At 41.7% G+C, this 22,076-nt stretch overlaps 1 protein-coding gene across 4 annotated transcripts; it reads left to right on the top strand.

The window, feature by feature from the left end:
- Window positions 1-904: 904 nt before the first annotated feature.
- Window positions 905-21,171, top strand: SLC3A1 (solute carrier family 3 member 1; the record flags this gene model as incomplete). 4 transcript variants are annotated; one of them, XM_079326288.1, is made up of 12 exons in its annotated part: window positions 6,687-6,714; window positions 8,272-8,349; window positions 8,882-9,351; window positions 10,058-10,237; window positions 11,129-11,283; window positions 12,298-12,423; window positions 14,637-14,756; window positions 15,456-15,580; window positions 16,743-16,941; window positions 17,669-17,815; window positions 19,828-19,944; window positions 20,731-21,171. In XM_079326288.1, the coding sequence occupies exons 3-12, from the start codon at window positions 8,955-8,957 to the stop codon at window positions 21,169-21,171; spliced, it is 2,007 nt and encodes a 668-aa protein (XP_079182414.1). In that variant the 5' UTR covers window positions 6,687-6,714; window positions 8,272-8,349; window positions 8,882-8,954. The 4 variants fall into 4 exon arrangements, with proteins under 4 accessions (XP_079182412.1, XP_079182413.1, XP_079182411.1 ...); XM_079326286.1 differs by lacking the exons at window positions 6,687-6,714; window positions 8,272-8,349 and adding an exon at window positions 905-923; XM_079326287.1 differs by lacking the exons at window positions 6,687-6,714; window positions 8,272-8,349 and adding an exon at window positions 1,322-1,776.
- Between the last annotated feature and the right edge of the window lie 905 nt (window positions 21,172-22,076).

Genomic DNA, 22,076 nt, shown 5'->3' with positions numbered 1-22,076 from the left:
TTTAACTGCTCCTCATTAATGTGTTAAATGGAATGGGGGTAATGAAGTAAATGCAAATAAAAGTGATGTCACTCTGACCTCAGAAAGTCTCTTATTAGGAGTTAACTACTGTGACAGTCTCCTCTTAATAGGCTGGATCTTAGTGTGGTTGTTCGAGGCTGCATGCAAACCTCTGCAAGACTTGGCCAAAATATCCTTATTTTTTATGGCCCGAAATGTGAATCTGATGCTGATGTTGCTATTTGGGTGGTTTAAAAACAAAACAAAACAAAACAAAAAAAAAAAAAACCCAAAGAAAACCACAAAAGCAAGAACAAAAAACCCAAAACTACAAAAGCAAACAAACAAAGTTGTTGATTCTTTTAGCGCATCAGAGACTGGCTTTTAGTGGCTGGGTATTTTTTAGCTATCATGTGTAAAGTGGAATTCAGTCAGCCAGTTCATCTCTGAGCTTTTGTATACTGTCAGCTATAATCACTGCCTTAAATCCTAACAGGTAAAATTAACTCCAGAAAAGCAGTCATTTTTCTTTGGTATTTTCAGTGGAAATCAAAAGCAATAGAAACTCGAGATTAGTCACAGCATTGAACGAAAATGTAGTAGGCAGCTTTTACCTCTGGAAGATGAAGCTGAAAGCAATGCTGCCTATCATTCATATAGGCCTATAATGGCAAAAAAATGGCACAATGCTAAGCAGTTTTTAATTATTAACTAATTTGCAGTTCATTGGCTTGAGGATTATCTGAAGGCTTGTTGCTTTTGGCTCTTTATAGTTCTTTTTTAGCTCTAAACTGAAAATGAAGTTAGAGGGAGCTGCACTGGTGCAGGTAAGCAACTCCTTGGGATACTTCCAGAGATGAAGGCAATTTGTCAAAACCACAAGAAAGGACCCAAAGTCACTGAATTTATGCTGTCCAATCCAGGTAAGTATGCAATTTATGCAGCTGGGGCTCCACCTCTCATGTCTTTGTAAGCTGTTTTCTCTGTGTGCCAATGTGAATTAGCCCTGCCTGTTTGGGCTGTTGCTGTACAGACCTGATGTAGCTCTCCTTGGTTTGTGCTGTCTCCTGTTTCTACCTGATTACTTCTCTGTTGATCAAAACACCAGCAACTTTTGAGTTTTAGCATGACTGTGCCTCCTGTTTGTGTTCACCTCACTGTTGGTGCTCATCTCTCATTTCCTTCATTCTCTCTGTCACTTCACCAATGCTGCTGTGCTTAGATCTTCTTCGTATGTCTGAAAGGTCATGTTCTCCCAAAGACTTTACATTTCCTTCTTCAAAAATCTTAAAGTTCTCCTTTGTTGTGATGTCTGGATTTAAAGACTGATTTGGATTACTGAGATCTTCCTTCTGATTCTGCCCTTGGCTTTTCTTACTTGTCTATATGCAGCTTGACTGGGAATTTTCAGAGAAAAAGTCCTTGATGTGCTGATTAGTGATTGCTGAGATTAGTGGCTGAATTAACATTAACTAATGATTGCATCAGCACCTGCTTTTAAACCTAACAAAGACTGATTCAAAGGGTTCAGGTCCTGGGGATGGGCTGATAGGAGAAAAAAATGGACATTTGCCATCTGTTGGGTAATCTTTCTCTGAAAGCAGTTACCCTTCCCAGTAAAGGACTAAAACACTGTAGTAGGAACGAATACACATTCTAAAGACTTTTGGCAACTAATGCAGTCTTGTTGGGGGTAATTTTTCTTGTTCTGTGAAGTCTGCTTCAGAAGTAACTTGGACCCTGGTTTTCTGACTTCTCAGACTCTTGGAATCTAAGGTGAGTTGTGGCGAAGTTGAGTCTATGGTGCAATAGTGTTTAGTGTTGTAAGGATCCTGCCCTTGACCTTTAAAAAGCAGGAATCAAATTCATGAGACCCCTGAGGAGATGCTGGAAGTTTATCTCATTTTTAAATATAGAAATACTGATTTTTCTGGCCTTTTTAGGTGGCTTTTGGAATATGTTTGGTAGATATGGGATATTTTTGAACAAATGTTGTTCAGAGAACTTACATGCAAGGTTCTGTCAGAAAATGACCAAATGTGTTCTGCCTTTATCATTTTGAAAGAGCTGCAATGCCTAAGTGAAAAAAATTGGACAGAAGTTCAAAGAAGGAAATTTCTCTCTTGTGAGATAAAGGACTACTCTTGGAAGTTAGTGTCCAGGACTTATAAAGAGAACCAAAAATATTTGTGTATGTTATATTCCTTGCAAGACTGTTCTATTTTCTCAAAAAGCCCTGAACTATATTTTTTAAAATGTGCAAAAAGAGAAACTGTGGTGAAAATTCTATACTGATGTATTTTAACTACTTCTTTGGGGAGTGAGCGTGTAGATTAATAAATATCCTACATTTAGAAGTTAGCTGGAAATTTAGAAGTAAATGCATCTTAACTTTGAAGTCCTAATCTTCAATTAATTTATATTATTTAATTTGTTATTATTAGGGGAAACTGGCTGATGGGAGGGTTTTTTTTTTTTAATCCTTGATCCAATGGTCATCTTCATAAACACATCTGATTTTTAATGGTACAAAAAAGATTTTGGCCTGGCTATGTAAAGCAGATATGTTTTCCTAGTGTGTTTTAAATATTTTAACTCTGGGAGCAGAAAATATATGAAATGAAAACAAAATACTTTTTCCAGTTCCAGTAAATCTGTATGTACTTTGGAAGGAGATAGCTTTTAGAAATACTCTGCTAACACAAAGAGTGTCAGGGTGTTTGGAAGTGTTGTGCTTTACAAGAACTTCTCAGTCACTGCTCTTAGTACTTTTTACATTATACTGGCTGAGAAATTTTAAAATGGTAAAATATATTTTGCATTCATCATTTCTACTTGTCCTTACCTTAAAAATATGTAGGAAGTTCCATGCTGTTGCTTCAGAGATTATGGTTATTGCATTTAACTTGACACTCAGTTAACCCAGAGGTCCAAGCCTGGGAGTAATTGCAGCAACTTTTTTACATGCTATTTCTGTGAACTGAATAAAACCACCAAAAAACAACAAAGTTATTTATTTTAGATATAATTTTTCGTAAGATCTTAGTAGCCCCTATGCTTTGAACTGCCTTAAATAAAAGATTTTGTGTTAAATGAAGGGAAAGGAGAAAAGTATGTACCAAATGGGTATTTTGTTATCACTGAAGATCATTGCAGATCTTGTACAGCTGTCTTCCAGTTCAGCCTGCAGTATTCAAATATTTGAAAGATGTGTCTTTGAAATGCAAGCAGGGCTTCCACTCAGAATAAAACCAGTGCTCCCTTGTCCTTGGTACAAGAGACTCCCAGAGAGCATAGCAGAGCTAGCAGCATGAGAGCTGTGAGAGGCTGCTCATATATATGGAATGAAGAGCAGAAACGTGCTTTGATTATCCTTGGAGAGGGGAATGGGTGTGTGTGATACTTAATCACTTCTGCATTTGAGTGGAGAGAATGCAGCAGGGCATTTAAATGCACTATATGAATGTTTGCAGGATGTGGGATTGTTTTTTCCTCTGGTTCACTTACATAAACAAATGAGGTGCCAGAACTATTCTATGCAGATACCCGATGTGAGATCTGGCACTGAAGAGCCCACACAGTTCCATGGATTCATGAAGTTCAAAATTGAAAGACTGGTATTTGCTGCAGGTGATGCTTTCTTCACCTTGCACCAAGCAGTGCTTTCACCCACATGACTGGATCCTTGAATACCAGACAGTTCCAAAACAAAGCTTGTTTTAGGCAGTGTTTAAGAGGGTAGTACTTAAGAGTTCAGCAGCTATTCTAATTTGCAGGAAGTAAAGAATGTCTTCGGTTTCAGTTGTACATTCAGGTGAATATGAAGTTAAAGTGAAGTTCTGCTACCTGTGTCCACACTGAATGGTATATATGGAAAATACTTCTTGTAGTTGTGGAATGTTTTCTTGGTAGAGAGGTCTAATCTGTGCTGGTCAGAGAGCCATTTCCCTAAGTATAGACCCTTGCATGTGCCAGCTGTGGTTGCACACCATGCTAGGTCCTGCAATGAAGAGTAGGATTTTCGTTGGTTTGGGTTTGTTTTTGTTTTTTTTTTTTACAGAACAGGTGCTTTTGATTCTTTGGTTTCATTTCCAATGCTCACACTGATTTTTACACACATTACTGCTGCTGGATTGTTAACAGTCTGATGTGGAATTCATGAATTGTTGGTCAGAATTAAAAAAAACAAATTATTTGCAGAAAGGCCTGTGTTGATGCTGAGAGAGAGACGGGGGGGGGGGGGGAGGGAAAAAGAATACATTTATATGGAGTACCATATATATCTGTGATACTGTGTAATTCCTGCAGGTGGGGAAGCTGAGGCGCTGTGAAGTGTTACATCTTGCATGGCAGTAGGTGTGCTCATGCAGTGACAGCTGTTGCCTGGCAGCTCCTTCCAATAAATCCTTCATCCTTCCACAAGAGGATGTTTTGTGCTCAAGAGACCAAAATCTGCTCCTCAGGTTCCTGCTCAGTGGATGTAAATTGTTCTCAGAGACAAGCCCTGGCAAAGGCAGATGTAGGTTGTGGGATGCTGTCTTGTTGGTAATCCAAAGGATAGATGTCATGGTGATGTAGTGTGATGCCATTTTTTTGAACTTCTCCTTGGCTTCCTGTTGAGATGCCTGGTTGTGCTGTCTATATTGCTCCCACTTCAGGGATGTTTCAGTAACACAGGGTCACTCTTGAGTTACAGCCATCCAAAGTTCAACAGTCTGCCATGATTTAATACCATGCTGAACCTCTCCAGCTCATACAAGGGGAAGAGCAAGGTCTGGGTCTCCTGGGTTTTGAGGAGTAGGCTGGAAAAGACAATCCTTTGGAAGTTGTCATCCTCTAGGACAGAAATGGGGCAGATGAATGCCATAAAGGAGAGAGTATAATATGAACTGCTTCCTGGAGAGGCAACAAAACTGGAGGGAGGAAGCATCCAGAAGAGTCAGCGCTGCCTGCTCTTTTTCTTGCAGCTATGGTAGCAGCAGGAATTAGTGGATAATTGTTTTCATTAAAAATAGTGGGATAAGCCAGCCTTGCTGATCAGCTGTAAGGGGCAGGGGCCGGGTGCCTTCTTCACCTGAAACCTACCCCTGAAATGTTACATGAGCCAAGCAGTAGCTAATTGTAGTGTTTATAATGACATTTACCTTTAATCACATATTCCATTAGTGGACTAAGAGCACTATAAAAGTAACAAACCCCCATCAAACACTGTCATGGTGTCATGTGCAATTACATTTTACCCCCCACAGGACTTCAGGCTGATGGCAGAAACTTCAGACATACTCATGTTAGAAGATACTGTCAGAAACTTGTTCCCCTAGACCTTCTCTCTCTTGACAGCTGCCCTCTAGGTCAAGGGAGGATTTTCTTAGTACTGAGTGAAAGGTAGTTGTAAAGGTCAGATTATCCATCAGTCTTGTGGGAGCTGCTGAGGTGTCTGCCTTTTTTACATACCTGTAAATTTGGCCCTGATTCTGTAAATAATGAGGTTATATTTAAAGTGCGTTATGTCAGACCAGTTCCAGTGGCAACAAACCTTTTAATGAAAAAGCATAAAGCAAGAGAACTTTTTTAACAATAAATGTCTTCCTACACTTAGCACATTAGGGTGCATAATCACCCCTCTGCATGGTTTTCGGTGTAATATGTGTGGTATTGAGGAACTGGCAAGCTACTTGGCATTTGTAGAGCATCAAACAGTAGATGACTAAGTCAGTCAGTGCATCTAAATAATTATATATAAGAAATACTTGTGAAAATTAACCCCTCCATCTTATAGAAATAACCATGGCAATCTGTGTGGAGATAGCAGCTATTACTGCCCACATACAGATTGGTTTTGTTTCCCCACCTAACCCTGAGGTAAACAGAGTAACTGGCACAGAATATGAAGTGTTTTCTTTACTACTTAATGCCTTTCAATGGGTTCTGCTAACACAGTTGTACTGGCTAGTTACTCCTGCTAAACTGTAAAATAGCTCAGGAGGGAACCATTTAAGAATTCCTTGAGAGCAAGCCAGATGCATAATGCCTGCATACATAAAATATATTTTAAAAGGGAAAAGTTAAAGCTCAGTGGGAATTGTTGGTGATCTGCCTTTCTAAGATGAAGTTTACGTTATTCCTTTATCAAATAATTTTAAGGCAAGCAACTCCTCAGGATGAGGAGAGGGAAAAAAATAGGTCTGTATTAACAACAAAATACCTGTGTGGTTTTATTTTTAGTCTGTGAGGAAAATCACACAGGAGACAATACCAGATTCTTGGGTTTATTCTCCTGGGTCTGTAGTAGTTGATCATCCAGATCTATTTTAAGCTGCTTGGCTCTATATTTTCTCCAAGCTTTCCAGAGGAATTTTTAGTATTTAAGGCCCATGTGTCTACTCCAAGTGTACCTGTGTTCCACTGATACCTGCTCGCCCTTCAGCTCTTCTCAGGGAGCAAGGCGGAGCTGTGCGGGACGTGACTGCAGCTGTGTGTGTTCAGCAGCACTGCCATTGAGTCATTTCCAGCATGGCTTATGTTGTGTTTCAGCCTCACAGTGATTGTGTCACTGCATCTTTGCGTGCCCTGCAGCCAGAGGAGATTGGGCACATGGATTCATCTGTCCATGGCCTCCGCCTCCTGCGTGCTGCATTTATCTACCAGAGCACTATAATCCTCCTCTTTTCACCCAGACACTTGGCAATTAAGACACGATCTGCCCTACTTAAGGTATAAATAAGCCTTTAATGTTGCTCGGGGATTACATTAGGACACGAGGGGCTCTTTTGAAGGCAAGGCTTTAGCACAGCAGGATTCACAGAGCAGGCTGCTCCCGCAAGATGCTCCAATAAGGAGAAAGGAATGGTTTCCCAACCACGGATACAGAGAGCAGTGGCAGCTTCTGACTAGTGAGGTACTACAGAGCTATATTGGCCTTTATCAGTTGTAAAAGAATGAGTCAAGGGTAAGCTGCCTGTGTCCTTGGATCAAGTAAACCTGTCCACACAGGCAATCATCATTGGAAAGTTCGCTGGCTTAGAGAAAAGAGATGGGAGGGAGCTGAAATCTTCACTTGGAACTAGTTTCCACTTTTTGATTCCAGCAGTATTAGTGGGTGTAATACACTGGACCTGGCTGTCCTGAGTCCCCTTGGCTTATGTGACCCATGCATTGTGGCAGATGGCTTTGTTTTGGCCATCGTTTGCTCCTGCCTCTGACTTGCTTTGCTGTCATTGGGTGACTGAGGGAGCTTTTGTGTATGCGGGAAGATACATGCACTTTTAAACCTCTGAGTTTTGGGGGGAGGAAAAACAAGCTGGGGAGTACCAGGCCTTGAGGTGTAATTGATGCAGGAAAAAAAAAAAAAAATCTGTTTTTACGCATTTTCTATTTCAATTTCAAGTTAAGTTGTTGAAATGAAACAATTGAAATGGAGTGAGGAGTCACTGGCATGTGCTGAATACAAGTGTACACCCCGAGTGCACAGTGTCTGCCTGGAAACTTTTACAGATTACTAATATGATGATGTTAAAACTGCAGAGTCATTAAATGGGAGTGAAACTGTGTCAAATAATTTCCCACTTCTGGATTTCCTGGCAGTACAGAATTGCAGGCGCTGACACCACAGCTGTTATCTCAGATGCTGCCACAGCTGCCTGACACTGCACAAGCTAAGGTTGCTGCCAGGCACTGCTGTTAGGAAGAGGAAGGATTAAATATGTCAGCATCAAATACCTGTTCTTAGCTCAGCTGCTGAAGAGATATAACGTTTTTGAGTAATTTGAATATTGCATGCTGGACTTTTTATAATCCGTAGATTATAAACCTCTTTCATGGCTTGAGGCAAATATAATAAACACTTATTTTGAGTCACAACCCAACCTTGTCTCCACTGCAAGTGTCCTTGAGCTTCCTTAGGACCCTGACCCTATGGCCAGAAGTAGGAGTTCACTTTTCCAGGTGATAGGGCAGCTCCTCGTCAAATCTGTATTGCTTTGTGTGTCCTTTGGTATTCTGGGTAGGGGGCACTGGTGGGAAGGGATGTCTTGATGCTGACTTCAGGCACTTGGGGCTTAGGGCACACAGATGTACACAGATGTGCATGTTTGTGCAGACTTTAAGCAATGCTTTTTCCTGCCTAGAGGAGAAGAAAAGGGAAGAAAGGGAGAAGAGAGAGATTATTTCAAACTTTTTTTTTGATTTTTTTTTTTTTTTTTTTTAACGGGGGGATGGATTTTAATAGTGGGTAGTGGGTTTTTCTCTTGAGTTTTGCTTGTGCCTGTGCAGAGCTATTCTGTCCTGCCCCGGGGCTGGCTGTGGGCGTAGCAATCCATCCCACATACTCAGCAGTGAGTCGCTGGATCGGTATGTACAACAGCATTTGTTAGTGCTTGGGAGTTGGGGGTGGGCTGGGGGGGGTGAGTTAAACCGTGAAAAGGACGCACAACCAGCCTTTGAACCTTTTCTTCTTAGTTTGTGTTGTTGCGTTTGGGGCAGTGGTTGCCAATGCTTCATTCTCCTGCTGTCTGTGTTTAAATTACCCATATTTGGACTTCTTCAGGCAGAGGAGACTATCACCAGTCTGGAAAGCTGCATATTTACTAGATCTGATAGTGGTAAAACCTGAATTTCCCCCTGCTGTGGAAGGGAAGTGAGATGCATTGGAGAGAGCAAGAGTAAACATAACTGTGCTCAGCTGGTACTAATAATAGGCTTTACTCTCCAGGAGGACTGTCCTTTCTTGTAGCATTTTGTTATCTTGATGAAGATGCTGAATATGCAGAAAATAATGAGCCCTTTGCCCTTTTTGTCCCTTTTTGAACTTTGACCAGTTGGTCAGGATTGATTATCAACCCAGAATAGCTAATTGCACTGGTTCTCATTTCACTGAACAAAGGTGCTGTGGCCAGTCTCCAGGACAAGACCTGTCAACAAGTAAACCAGTTGAGGTGGAAGCTAGGAGCTTAGCCATGGAGCTGAGTGGGAAGGCAGGTGTGGAGAACAATGGATTTGTTCAACATGAGGCTTTGGAGGGCAAGGAGATGGACAGCAGTAGCCGAGAAGAAGTGCCGAAAACGTGCAGTGTTGATGTGGACCCAGTGACTGTGGAGGAGATGGTGTTGAAGCCTTATGCTGGGATGCCAAAGGAAGTGTTGCTGCAGTTTTCCAGCCAAGCCCGCTACAGAGTCACCAGGGAGATCCTCTTCTGGCTCATAATTGCTGGTTCCATTGCCCTTGTGTGTGCTACGATTGCCATCATTGCTCTCTCTCCAAAGTGCCTGGACTGGTGGCAGGCTAGTCCTATTTATCAGATCTATCCTCGTTCCTTCAAGGACAGCAACATGGATGGGAACGGGGATCTGAAAGGTGGGTCCGTTTTCATTCTTGCTGTGTAACAGTTGCGTGTGTATGAGTGTATATAAAAAACAAAAGCAGTGGAAAAGTGCAGTCCAATTGACAAAGCCACCTTAATTGAGGGAAGTAAGAAAAGTTGTTCAGACAACATTAATAGCAACTCACATTGTAATGAATAAATCCAGGAGCTGGTTGCTCAAGTTAAGTCAGCCTGGAATTAGAAAGGAGGTTGAGAGATGATGCTGAGAGCTGGCAGCCCAGCTGCTGGCAGGGTCAGATACCTCCACAAAACTGAGGCCAGTCAGGAGGATGAGTGGTGCTGAGCACCCGGTCATGTTTGGTGGCTGCTCTTCCTGAGGAAAACTAAAACTGACAAAGAGGGGAGAAAGACGTGTTACTTCTTGTTTTCTTCATGGTATAGGTGTTAATCACCTCATAAGATTGCGTGGAGTACTTGGTAGCAAGGAAGCAATACCACTTGTCAGTAGCTGAGCTGAGACTGCCCTGCAGAAATAGAAGGCTCAACACCAAAATGGACAATGCATTTCTAAACAAGAAGTGATAGGCACACTGTACAGTACTGGCAAGTGAAGGGTAGTTGCATACCATAGTAACATGTCAGGAAGATTAAAAAACCTGTGTACAAAGTGTACAAACAAAAATATTTTGTTTTTTTCTGAACAGATTATGTTCTTTTTTTTTTTTTTTTTTTTAATAGGTATCCAAGAAAAACTGGACCATATTACATATTTGAATATAAAAACCATCTGGATCACCTCTTTCTGTAAGTCCCCTTTAAAAGACCTTGGATATGGAGCTGAAGACTTTTATGACATTGATCCCATTTTTGGATCAATGAAAGATTTTGAGAATCTGGTTGCAGCCATACATGACAAAGGTAAGCTGCACCTCCAAGCAAAGTAACTGTTAAAAGGATGGACCTTATAGAGACTTGAGTTGGTGCACCTGGCAGTCCCCTGTGGTGGCACTGAGCAGGAGCAGCTGGAGGTGCCAGCAAAGGCTGCAAGCTCCCAGCAGTGTGAGCTCTGTCATTGCTGTTTGCTGCCCTTTGGCTCTGGGGCAGTGCTGACCGCAGGACAGAGGGCACAGGGAGCTGCAGCAGCTGCAGCACGGGGCGGGCTGGCACCCTCCATGCTCTCTGAACCCTCGCTTAGGGGCACTGGAAGGCTGGGATCGGGCTGAGCAGCAGCTCTGTCTGACTGAACGTGAGGGAACACACGCTTCCTTCCTGCCCTTCCATCCTTGCTTTGGTGTGTTCATGCCTCAGACCGAGTGTTCGCTCAGGTGTTTCTTATTACAGTTGGTGAGCTGTACAGAAGATGGTTTGCCAGGCTGAAAGCATTTGAGGTTTCAATAAAATGCCTGGTCTTTAGGAAGGGTGATGAAGAATGTGTGTTCATTGGTGAAGTGCCTTTCTCACCTGAGAGGTGCGAGACAGATGATGAAGTCAGAACTAGTGAAGTGGTTCATAGCAGCAGAAATCTGTTCTGATTTTTCTCTTCACCGTTCTTTCCCTCCCAAGCTGTGTTCCAGCTACATGCAAGCACCAGTCATGTCTAAATGTTTTGGTAGTCTGCTACTTTTTGTGGGGTTTTTTTGCCCCCTCCTTCATCAGACCTGGCATTGAAGAACCAAATACCTCTGATACTGCCAAATACCTTAAAATATGAACATTGTCTTAAAAGGCTAAATGTAATGTTGTAGTTTGGGGGGATGGGGGGGATGGGGAATGTGGTGGATTTTTTATGTTTTTGTTTTTATTTTAAAGGGCTGAAGGTGATAATGGATTTAATACCAAACCACACAAGTGACAAACACCAGTGGTTCCAGCTGAGCCGCAATCGGACTGGGAAGTACACGGACTACTACATCTGGCAGGACTGCATGCAGGCTGCTGGCTCAGTCATCCCTCCCAACAACTGGGTAAACACGGGAAGGGGCACACACACCTCCCAGGCTGGATGCCACAGGGCAAAAGCAGCTGTAGCATGATTGTCCCAATGTACACAGGGTTATACATGACTGGTGACAGCTACAAACTGAAGTTACTACGTGAGCTAGTGCAGATTGGGGGGGGTCACTGGAAAAGTTCCTACTTCAAGTGGAATTTTAAAAATTACTTTTGTTTCTTCAGCTCAGTGTTAAATCTTTATTCATGAAACAAACACACACACAAAAATAAGGTTGTGCCCAAGTTGTTCACACATGCCCCCTTCTGTGTGTGTGTCAGATCCTCTGAAATCATAGTTGGTGGGGAAGGAAACAAAACAATGTGGTCTTGGCTTTTTTCCTTTTTTCTGGAAAGTGATCAGGCCAGAAAGTGTGTAGCCTGCTTCAAATAGATTTATATTAGATTTGAACTAGTGGGTGCATGATTAGGAACTTGTGTGTTCTAAAAACTCAAGGTAGAATTAATATTTTGTACCAATTTGCGTAATTTGTCTATAAACTTAGCAGTCTTAAGAACTATCTTAGCTTTTGGAATCTTTTATTACAGAGATGGTGATAAAGTTTGACATTTTAAATTGCTAACTGTTGTTGGCCCTTCAAAGGGATAATACTAAATTGTAGAAAGCTCTAAGTTAACTAAAACTATTTTTATTAAGTTTTAGGAGAAGCAATTCCAAAATAAATGTTCCCACCCATGTTTTCCCTTCTATTCCAGATGATTCCAAATTAAGTTAACTTAATAAAAGATCTTCAAATTCCACAACACTGAACAAGAAATACATGTGGGAAAGCACAAGTAAAGGGAGCACAACTAGTGGCAAAAATAAATGAAAATCATAAGTACCAAAATCTGTTCAAAATGCAATCCACTGATTAGGCATTTTGTGCTTTACTTTATGCTTGTAATGCCCCACATTTTATCTGTGCACAGGAGGAAATGTTTGTTTAGTTAGTAGTTCTGATTGTCTCTCTCCCTTGGCTGAGCAGGTGAGTGTCTTTGGGAATTCCAGCTGGCAGTTTGACGACGTGAGGAAGCAATGTTATTTCCATCAGTTTGGGAAAGAACAGCCAGACTTAAATTTTCGCAGCTCTGCTGTCCAACAAGAAATCCAGGTAAGTGTGAAACCCACTGCACTGACCCCACAGCAGTGAAGCCTGTGCAGAGCTGACTTACTCAGGTGCAGAGTTTTTATCTCTGTTGATACAAAGAGCTGTTGATTAGCCAGTCAAATGGAGGGATGGCACCTTGTTTAGCAGAGAGATGTTTGCATTTTCAGGAAAGCAGAGGTGCTACTGATTGGAGCCAGAAGGAATGCCTGGGCTTGTGGGTAAGGGGAGATAGTGAGTTTCGATCTGTCTGCATATCCGATGACTTTGCAGGGGGAAAGTCAGTGTTTTCACAGTGACAGTGATGGTTCTGTTGGGATGGAATCCTGTCTGCACTGTTTTCTAGCAGACAATGTGGAATTCATTAAAATATGGGGATGCAGGCCTGGATATGGGGAGGCTGGTAACTACTGCTTCTTTTCCCCCTTCTATAAGTTATCCCTCAGCAGGTAGTACAGGTATTCATGTGTTTAATTGACTCCTAAGCGTTTGCTACTTTGTATGGTTGAATTGTGCTGCATTTCTTTGGCGCTGGTCTTCACAGCTGCCCATCCTCTTGGGGTGGTCTCTGTGGTGCCTCTCCCCTCTCCACCTGGGTGCTGCATGAGCTTGAAGAAAAACACTTCTGGTCATAGCTTTTCACTCAAACACGAAATGAGACTGCCTTTGAGACTGGTCCCTGAAGAACTCTGCCAGGAGCCTCTCTGTGTCTTGAGACTTCCCTTAATGCCATGTCTTGCCATTTGCACCTTTTTTTCCACATAGCACTGCACATGCTTTTTAATGATCCTGGTTAATTGCTTTTGAAAAATGATACCTGAATTATCAAAACTCCAGTAGCAAAGAGAAACTGCATTTCCTATGAAAAAAAAAAGGAAAAAATACATGGAAGGTGGAAAGTTTGTCCTGGCAACACCAACCTTGGTAAATGTGTATGAACATTGTGTTAAAGAAGAATTTTGTCTAGTATTTTAATTCAAAATCCTGTTCCAGAAGGTTAGGAGGGCTGAGCAGGAAGCAAATGGACTTTTGCAGAGAAGCTCAAGTCTTTGGTTCAGTAGCACAAGGGCACCCAAGAACAGGCAAAGTCAGCAACCAGCATGTTGTGGTTTTCTTGTGTAAATAGATGTAGATTGGTGCCCGTGAGAAAAACTCAGTGCTTGATGTTTGCAGTGCTGATACCCAGGCTTGCTTTTGGGCTGAACACAAGTAAAAGCATGAACATTTTTGGGAAGATTCAGTACTGGACAGGCACCATATTGAGAGCTGCTGCTTTCAGAATGGCGCTAGGAGAAAGTGCAGCTCAGCGAGGCAGAGTCTTTTTTATTTGCCAAACAAAAATCTGTACAGCTTGAGTGTGGACTACTTCTACTGCAGCCTGTTCAGATAAGTCTAGTTCATATGTTTTTAAAAAGCAAGTCAATAGACATATTTTAAAAAATATATAAAAAACATTTTTTTTTCCTCAGATGAAGACAAGTATCACAACTAAAAGGACATTTGCAGAAAACGCTAAAGAGGGACTGAATTTTGGAGCTTTTTGTTAAAAGCAGTGCAGTTAAAACTGTAGTAATATAGTTAGTGAAGTAGGATATAATTTTAATGATAGTGACTAACACTGGAATTTGATAGTGAAATTTCAAATCAATAGCGTTTGTAATTGTTGGATAATAATTTCTTATGTTCCTGAAAATCAACAAATAATTGAAAATAAAATGAACAAATTTATATCAGTCAAATATGAGAGAACAAATGTTTTAAGAGCTTTATTATTTAAAAGAAAATTGGTGGCACAAGGTTTGTGCAGAACAACATATTCCTGCATATTTGAATCAATGTATTCTAATTGTGTGCAGCCATGACAAGCATTCATCAACAACAGCACTTAGCATGAGCACAGTTGTGTTGATGGATGAAATTAGAAACAGCTTTTAGCAAGTCATGCCCTGGCTTTGGTCTCCTGAATTATGGGAGAAGTTAGAGACCAGTCTTTCTCATTTTGTATCTATGGAATAGTAAGACATACTTTATTTAGATATTAGTTTGACCTTAGATCAACATGATTCACTTTAGCTTCTAGAAAAAAATTGAAGTACAAAATTCAAAATATTATTTGTTATGCATTAACACCTCCTTACAAGTTTGGATTTCTTTTTAAGAGTGTACTATTTTAAATGGGGTGGGCTCACTCTGACTCTCCAATTTTTGCTTTTATCTAGGATATTATAAAATTTTGGCTTGGCAAAGGAGTTGATGGATTAAGTTTCAGCACTGTTAAATTTCTCTTAGAAGCAACACATCTCCGAGACGAGCCTCTAGTGAACAAGTCTCAGAATGGAGTAATGTATATGTTCTGTCTTTGCTTGCTTTCCTGCATTTCATGTGGAGACCAGAGTGCCTGGTTTGACTCTTTTGGGTCTTAATTGTGGGTGTAGGAAAATGAAGTCAGCCTTGGAAGGCGGGTGGGTCCTGGACACTCTGCACAAACAGCACTCACCACCAAGAAGCCCCAGTAAGAGCTGGAGCATTACTAAAAAACACTGGAAAAGTGTCACAATGAGAGGAGTCCAGACACATTCACTGTTGGTTATGTTACTTGCTTTTGGTCTGATGGTGAACTTGGTGATGTTCCCAGGTAGTGCCAGCACTGAGACACTGTTCTCCTGTGGAGCAGGGATCACAGGCTGCTGGCCAGCTCCAGGTGGTGCTGTGTTACTGTACCAAGGCACTGTCCATCTTTACAGCCTGGTCTGGGGCCACAGCACCTGCTCTGCTCATTGCTCCACACGGGCTCTCTTGGTCATGCTGTGGGTGGGCTTTCCCTGCAGAAGGATGGGATCCAAAATTATCTGTCCTCTGCTACTCCAGAGTTCCTCAAGTGAAGTTCAGCTCTGTGCTGTGTTAGCATGCTGAACTCAGTATTTCAGTAAAAATTAATGAGCTGGTGCACTGTCTCAGGAAAGAATGGGAGGAATTTGGAGAATTCTGAAGTGTAAAATATTGGTTAACTAATGTGAAGTGTTACACCCTGCTTTAAGGAGAGTGTCACAGCCTATTCCCAGCTCTACCATGACTACACCACCACACAAGTTGGTTTGCATGACATCGTCCGCAGCTTCCGCCACACCATGAATGAGTTCAGCAGAGAGCCTGGCAGATACAGGTAACCAGCACAGCTGCCCAGTTTTTTCTAATATTCATCTTCCTCTTGCTAGCAATAAAATGTTTTTTTAATAGCATAACACACCACAGATATGCAAATCCTCCAGTGCAGATAGCAGTGCATAGGCTGTAGTGTCTCTTCCCCAGTGTATGCAGAAAGGAATTGGCCCTGTTAGCTCTGCTCCATCTATGGACTATGAAGCTAAGCAGAAGAGGAAACCATTCTAATCACAGAGATACTAATTTATCAGCCCTGTGCCTGATTTATTCTTTAGTTTTAATAGTGCTGTTCAAGTGAGACACACAGATAGTGTTAAAATCACAAAATGGTTGAATTTGGAAGGGACCTCCTGATGTTCTCAGGTCCAAACCCCCTGCTTTTTAGGGCCACCTGGAGCCAGTTGCCCAGGGAACTTGTCCAGATGGCTTTTGAACATTTCCAGTAATGGGGACTCTACAACCTCCCTGGAAAACCAGTGCCAGGGCTCAGTCACCCTGGCTGGTGTAAGTTTCCTGATATTCATAGAGAAACACCTGTCCTGTGTTCAGTTTGTGCCCAATGCCTCTGGCCCTGGCCCTGGGCACGACTGAAAAGAGCCTGGCTCTGTCACCTTTGCACCCTCCCTTCAATACATGGATGAGATTCCCCTGAGGCTTCCCTTCCCCGGGCTAAACAGCCCCACTCCTTTCCTGGGAGAGATGTTTCATTCCCTAATGGCCTTAGAGGCAGACTAAAGGGGAAGGATTACCCCCTCACTTCTGGCAGATCTCCTCCTAATGCAGCCCAGTATGCCATGAGCCACATGCAAGGGCATATTGGTGGCTCATGGTCAGCTTGGGGAAACCCAGATCCTCTTCTGGGAAGGAAAGCATGGAAATTGCTGGTGTGGACTGTGTGGACCTGGATTCAGAAAGATAAAACTTCAGTCACATACTTTAGTCTTGTGTTGACTCTTGTTGGTTTTTCTCCAGCAACTTTCAAGAAATATTTCTTCTTGATTCCTTGTCTGCCTTACAAAATACTGTTTCTTTGTATTAATCCTTTTTTGATGGGAGGGGGAAGTGAACATAATTCTTAATGCTCTGTGTCCAACCTTTTCTAGCTTGATTCTGTTCTGTGTAACAAAAATGAGTCAAAAAACCATTTGTGTATTTCTTTGTAGATTTATGGGTTCTGATGATAATGAAAAGGATGACATTGAAGCAACAATGATGTATTATGGAACGACTTTTATTCAAGAAGCAGATTTTCCCTTCAATTTCAACCTAATTAACATGAAGAATCTATCGGGCAACAGTATTTTTGAAGCTGTCGACTTGTGGATGAAAAACATGCCTGCAGGAAAATGGCCAAACTGGGCAGTAAGAGCTCTAGACCAACTCTCATAGGAAGGGCTTGTTCTTGTAGGTGACAGAAACCACACACACACACAGATTTCAGAGGGACCAGCAGCAGCCTGGGCCCGTGGCTGAGTTACAGTCGCTGTCCTTGTGAAAACTCTCAGCTGCTGTAGTTGGAGTCCTTGGCACTGTCCAGCTCTCCTCCCTTTCAATAACAGTTCCACTCCCCATGCAATTTATGATCATGCCTCTCCCTCAGTGTCTCCAATGGCTAAATCACCAGTGAGAGTGGAATTGGGATACTTATCTTTGACCATAAACTGACTCACTGCAATGGATTCTGGAACCCGCCTGGGGCCAGGGCACAGCAGAAGAGGCAGTAGAGGGCAGTTAGCTTAAAACATTGCTTCTCTTTTGCTAGGAAACATGACTGGAATGTGCAAAGGATCTTTTCAAAGCAAGCAGAGCAATCCTCACACAGGAGAGAAAATAGCAGAGAACTGTAAACAGAGAGAGTTATTCGTCATCCCTTCCTCACGTCTGCCTCACGTGCTCTGGCAGGACTTCTGTGTATTACATTTTTCGTGACAGAAGTTTGTAATGGCATTAAGATAAAGATAATGGACTTTAGCCCTGGAAGGGAAAGAAAAAAAGCCCAAAACATTTATTAACTTGTTAAATTAGTTAATTAGTTTCACATATGCATGAAATTTTATAATGTGTGTTTAACAGAATGATGTTTATTCAGGTTGGAAGCCCTAATGCTGCTCGAGTTTCAACTCGGATTGGGAAGGAGTACATCAATGTCATGAACATGCTGCTTTTAACCCTCCCTGGCACACCTGTAACTTACTATGGTGAAGAAATAGGCATGGAGAACATTGCATCAGAAAATGTAAGTGAAAAGCAAACTCTGGTCCTGTTATTTAGTTCCAAGTAACAGAACATTCAAAAACACAATAACTTTTGTTTTTTTCTTATCCAAACCCAGTCTTTCTCACTGCTTAAATGGTTTTCTGTGTTCCTCATGGCAAACCTCTGTAGAGCATGTGGAAATAGCCAGGCCAGAGAGCAGAAACCAAGGCCTTGATGTGTGTCTGAACTGGTAGGCTTCAGTTATGGATGCTGATTTCTTTTTCTCTGGATCAGTCTTGCAGGTTTCCAGCAGTGTTGCTTCAGCAAGAAAGGACAGCAAGTGCCAGCACTGGGCCTGGCCAGGGTTTAGGACAGGTGTGCTGCAGACATATGAGGGAAGAGGAACAGAGCCATCTCCTTCCTCACGTGGAGCTGCCCTCATCAATGTGCCAGAGTCCATTATTTCCTGGCTGTTCTTTAAAGGAAGTCATGGTTCTGACATGAGTGTCAGAAAGAGAGATCTGCACAAAGGGGAGGCTGCCTGGTGGCAAGCAGAAATGGTTTTGGTCATCATGCATAGTCTGTCCCAAATGGGAGCAGCTCATTCCTGCCTCTCCTCACCATATCTGAGCACTCTAAGAACATGGTCCTATGGCAGATGCTGCTTCCCTTGTGGAAAGCCTGTTAGGGAGTGAGGAGCATCTGGCAATGTTAGAAATGGCATTGGCTAGCTTTATATCAAAGGGAAAGAGGCACTTGAAGCACAGGATCATTTCCAGATTTGTCTGATTCAGATGCGAGGAAATGATTCTCTGATTTAAAAGGAAATCTCATTTCCTCTGAGAAAACCCTAGGTCAAATATCTCCTGCATTTTCTTGCTGCTGCTGATTACTGCTGATAGAGTGATTCTCTTAAGAAAAGTGGCTCACCCTGAGCTCCTCAGGGTTCACTCTCTTTTAGTGGCTACCCTGTGGCTCAGGGCTTTGGAACAAATGCAAGCCCACCCTTCACTCTGTCTGGAGAAAGTTCCCTGATTAATGGGTGTCTCAGGAAGATGGAGAGTATTTGCTCAGGATGATATAGGCTTTAGCCCCAGCATTTCAAATGCTTCAGGAGACACTGAGAGAGGTAAAGATGAGAGGCAGTGTTACCAGTGTTGAAAACTTAGGATTCTTTTTCCCCTGCTTTTCAGAATATGCTAAAAAGGAGAAACCCATTATTTATAATGTCACAAAGCAAAGTGACAATTTCTTTTGTTAGGCTGCTGCTCTGACAGATTGTATTGAAAAGTGTCCTTTATATGAAAAACAGTTTTCATGGAAAACAAACACTCAAAGTATGTGCAAAATATTTTATGCCCTCTTATATCATTAAATTTAAGTGTCAGATCTTTTGGCAGCTCTTCAGTAACAATGAGGAAGCTTTTTCAGAATTTTTCTGAATTCTTCAAAATGAGAACTTCATACTTTTTTTACATCGACACTTTTTAATCAGCTAAAAGCCGGTTTTCAATAGTTTTGCACCTGGAAATAATAATTTTACCTTTCTAACACAAACAGTCCTGTCAAAATTGTACCCCTTGCAAATGTAAGCTTGAAGATCTCTGGGGTGAAAAGTGCAATACTTACAAAAGAACAGACATTGAACAGCAGTTACTTGTTGTTTACTGTTATTTTTATGACATCTCTTCTAAGGACTCAATACCTTACATATTCATTCTCTGCATGTCTAGATATTTATCAGAATATCCTGGCTGTCATCAGTAAACTTTTATCCAACCATCTGTTGCAAAGGATGACAACTCTAGTAAGAGTCATTTGCAATTCCATGTTTTACCCAGCAATGCTGTCTGTATCTGAGACGATCCCCTCCCCTTCATTTCAGGAACTGTATTGGTTCTCATTTTGTCCTTAGATTTTTACTACAACTACATCTTCATTAAATTTTAACTTAAAAGAAAGCAATACTGAATGGGAGATAATTTGGGAATTGTGAGAACATGCTACTCAAAGAATAATTTTTAATATGGTAGTCACCACTTTATTTTCTAGGCGACCCTCCCAGAGAAATCCCCCATGCAGTGGGATGGAGAAGTTAATGCTGGTTTTACTGAAGGCAACAGCAGCTGGTTACCTGTTAACTCTGACTACCAAAGTGTAAATGTGGAAGTAGGTATCTACATGTGTGACAAACTAATGGCTTCAAAATATTTAAATTTATCTATTTTGCTCCGGCTTCCTTTTAGTAGTGAGCATTGGCAGTGGAAACAAACTCAAGGGGAAAAAAAAGCACTGAACCTCACAAGTTTTATTAGAAAAGGAAATCACAATAAGGAGCTTACTTCCATCTGTACTCATTTAAGCAGAGCAGCTACAATTATGATGTTGATGTGGCAATTTGGCTTTTAATCCTTTTGATACTACATTGGTCTCTTTTTCTCCATTTCTATTGCTATAGAAAGCACTGTCTTTGTAACAAGTATTTGACCTAGACCAACTCTAACATAAGTGAATCAAACAAGTTTTGCTGGCCAGTGATGACCAAAATTCAAGGCAGAAAAAAATCTAAGATAGCAGAAATATAAAACATGAAATGAACCCTGTGACTGCAGTATACTGGATTCAATGAAAAAGATTCAGTGTCAAGCTTTGAATGGCTCTAGCTTTCTCCTGAATCAACAGTACTGAAAGCAAGCTATGGGAGGAAGCAATCACATTAGTGCTGGGGAACTGTTATCCTTAATAAACTCTGTGTCTGCCACTTAACACATGCCAAGGAGGTGCATGAGGAAATGCAGTTTTTCAGTGAAATTTGCAGACAGATTTGAAGAGGGATAATTGTCAGGACGGAATTCCAATAGGCAGGTTCTCAGCAGCCTGAGTGGGTGTGAGAAGGGAGCTGCATTTCCTCCCTGCAGTGCCAAGAGCTGACCCTGTTGGTGCTGACTGTTGCAGATCCAGAGCACCTGGTCCAACTCAACCCTGAGTTTGTACAGAGCGCTGACTTTGCTGCGGAGCAACGAGCTGCCCCTGAACCGAGGGTGGATGTGCCACATCTGGAATGACAGTAACGTGTTTGTGTATGTGAGGGAGCTGGATGGGTTAGACAGAGTCTTCATGATGGTGCTCAACTTTGGCCAGGAGTCAACTATAGACCTGAAGGCCACAGTTCCTAACCTTCCCTCTGAAGCTGTAATAAGACTCAGTACCCATTTTAGCAATGCTGGTAAAGTGGTCAATACCAAACTAATTACAACTGAAATGGGAGAAGGCCTGGTCCTTGAATATAAAACAACAAAGCCTGTTCATACCATGGAAGCTTTTCAAGGGAAGTGCTTTGTGGCAGAAAAAGCTTGTTATTCCAAGGCCCTCAATTTACTCCTCATGAACTGTTAAGTAGAGGAGTAGAATACCCATGCTTTCGTGTTAATTTAGAAGATATTATTTTCAGGGAAATGCTAAAAATACTCAGTTTTCTTTGGCTTTTAAAACTCTGTGTACAAAATAAATGTCCTGAAAAATCAGATACATAATTGTCTTGTATCTGTATTTGTAATGGAAAGGAAAAATAATGGTATGAACTTCCCCTTAGGGTCTGTGGAGAAGAAAAGTAAATTTGTTATTAAAAACTGTCCTGTTTAAGCATGTGGTTTTGGGACGAGAGGGAACAGTTGCTTTCTGAGTGCTGACCCTGGAGGTTGCTGGTCTGTGAGTACTCCTGTAGGATCCCCAGCCTGTGTCAGTTCACTGTAACTTTTTAGAAGTCTGCAGATTTATAAAACTTATTCCACAGGGGTAGCCCTGTATTTGCTAAAACAGGTGAACACAAGCAAGACTAGTGTAGATTGCTGTGACATTTTACCTTTTTTCTAAAATGTAACAACTCTGATTATCCTCAAAGTTAGTAAGAATAGGATCAAAATATAGCTAATATCTAATTCCACACTCATTACTGCATTTCCAGTTGATTCTCCCCCTCCCTTCTGAGTTAGAATACATTTGAATTCTCTTATTTCTTTTCCTGCCCTAAGGCTGAGGTGAGAGGTATGTACTTTAGTTCAAAGGAAGGAGCTGAACCAACCCTGCCACGTGTCATACTTGTACACGTGCTGTGATTTGTGTTTGCTGCACCTGCAGTGGTTGATGTGGCCCTAGGTGTGCACCACACATCTGTCTTAACAAGCAATACACAGCACTGTTTATGCTGTGCCTTGCTTAGAGGGCAGCTAAGCTATGAATGGAGCTGCTTGAGCGAGGGCTTTCTTTTTGTTGTATCCTCTGAAGATACTCTAGCATCTTCT

Source organism: Erithacus rubecula (genome assembly GCF_903797595.1).
Source record: "Erithacus rubecula genome assembly, chromosome: 2".
Classification (NCBI taxonomy): domain Eukaryota; kingdom Metazoa; phylum Chordata; class Aves; order Passeriformes; family Muscicapidae; genus Erithacus; species Erithacus rubecula.
This window is presented reverse-complemented; position numbering and strand designations above follow the sequence as displayed.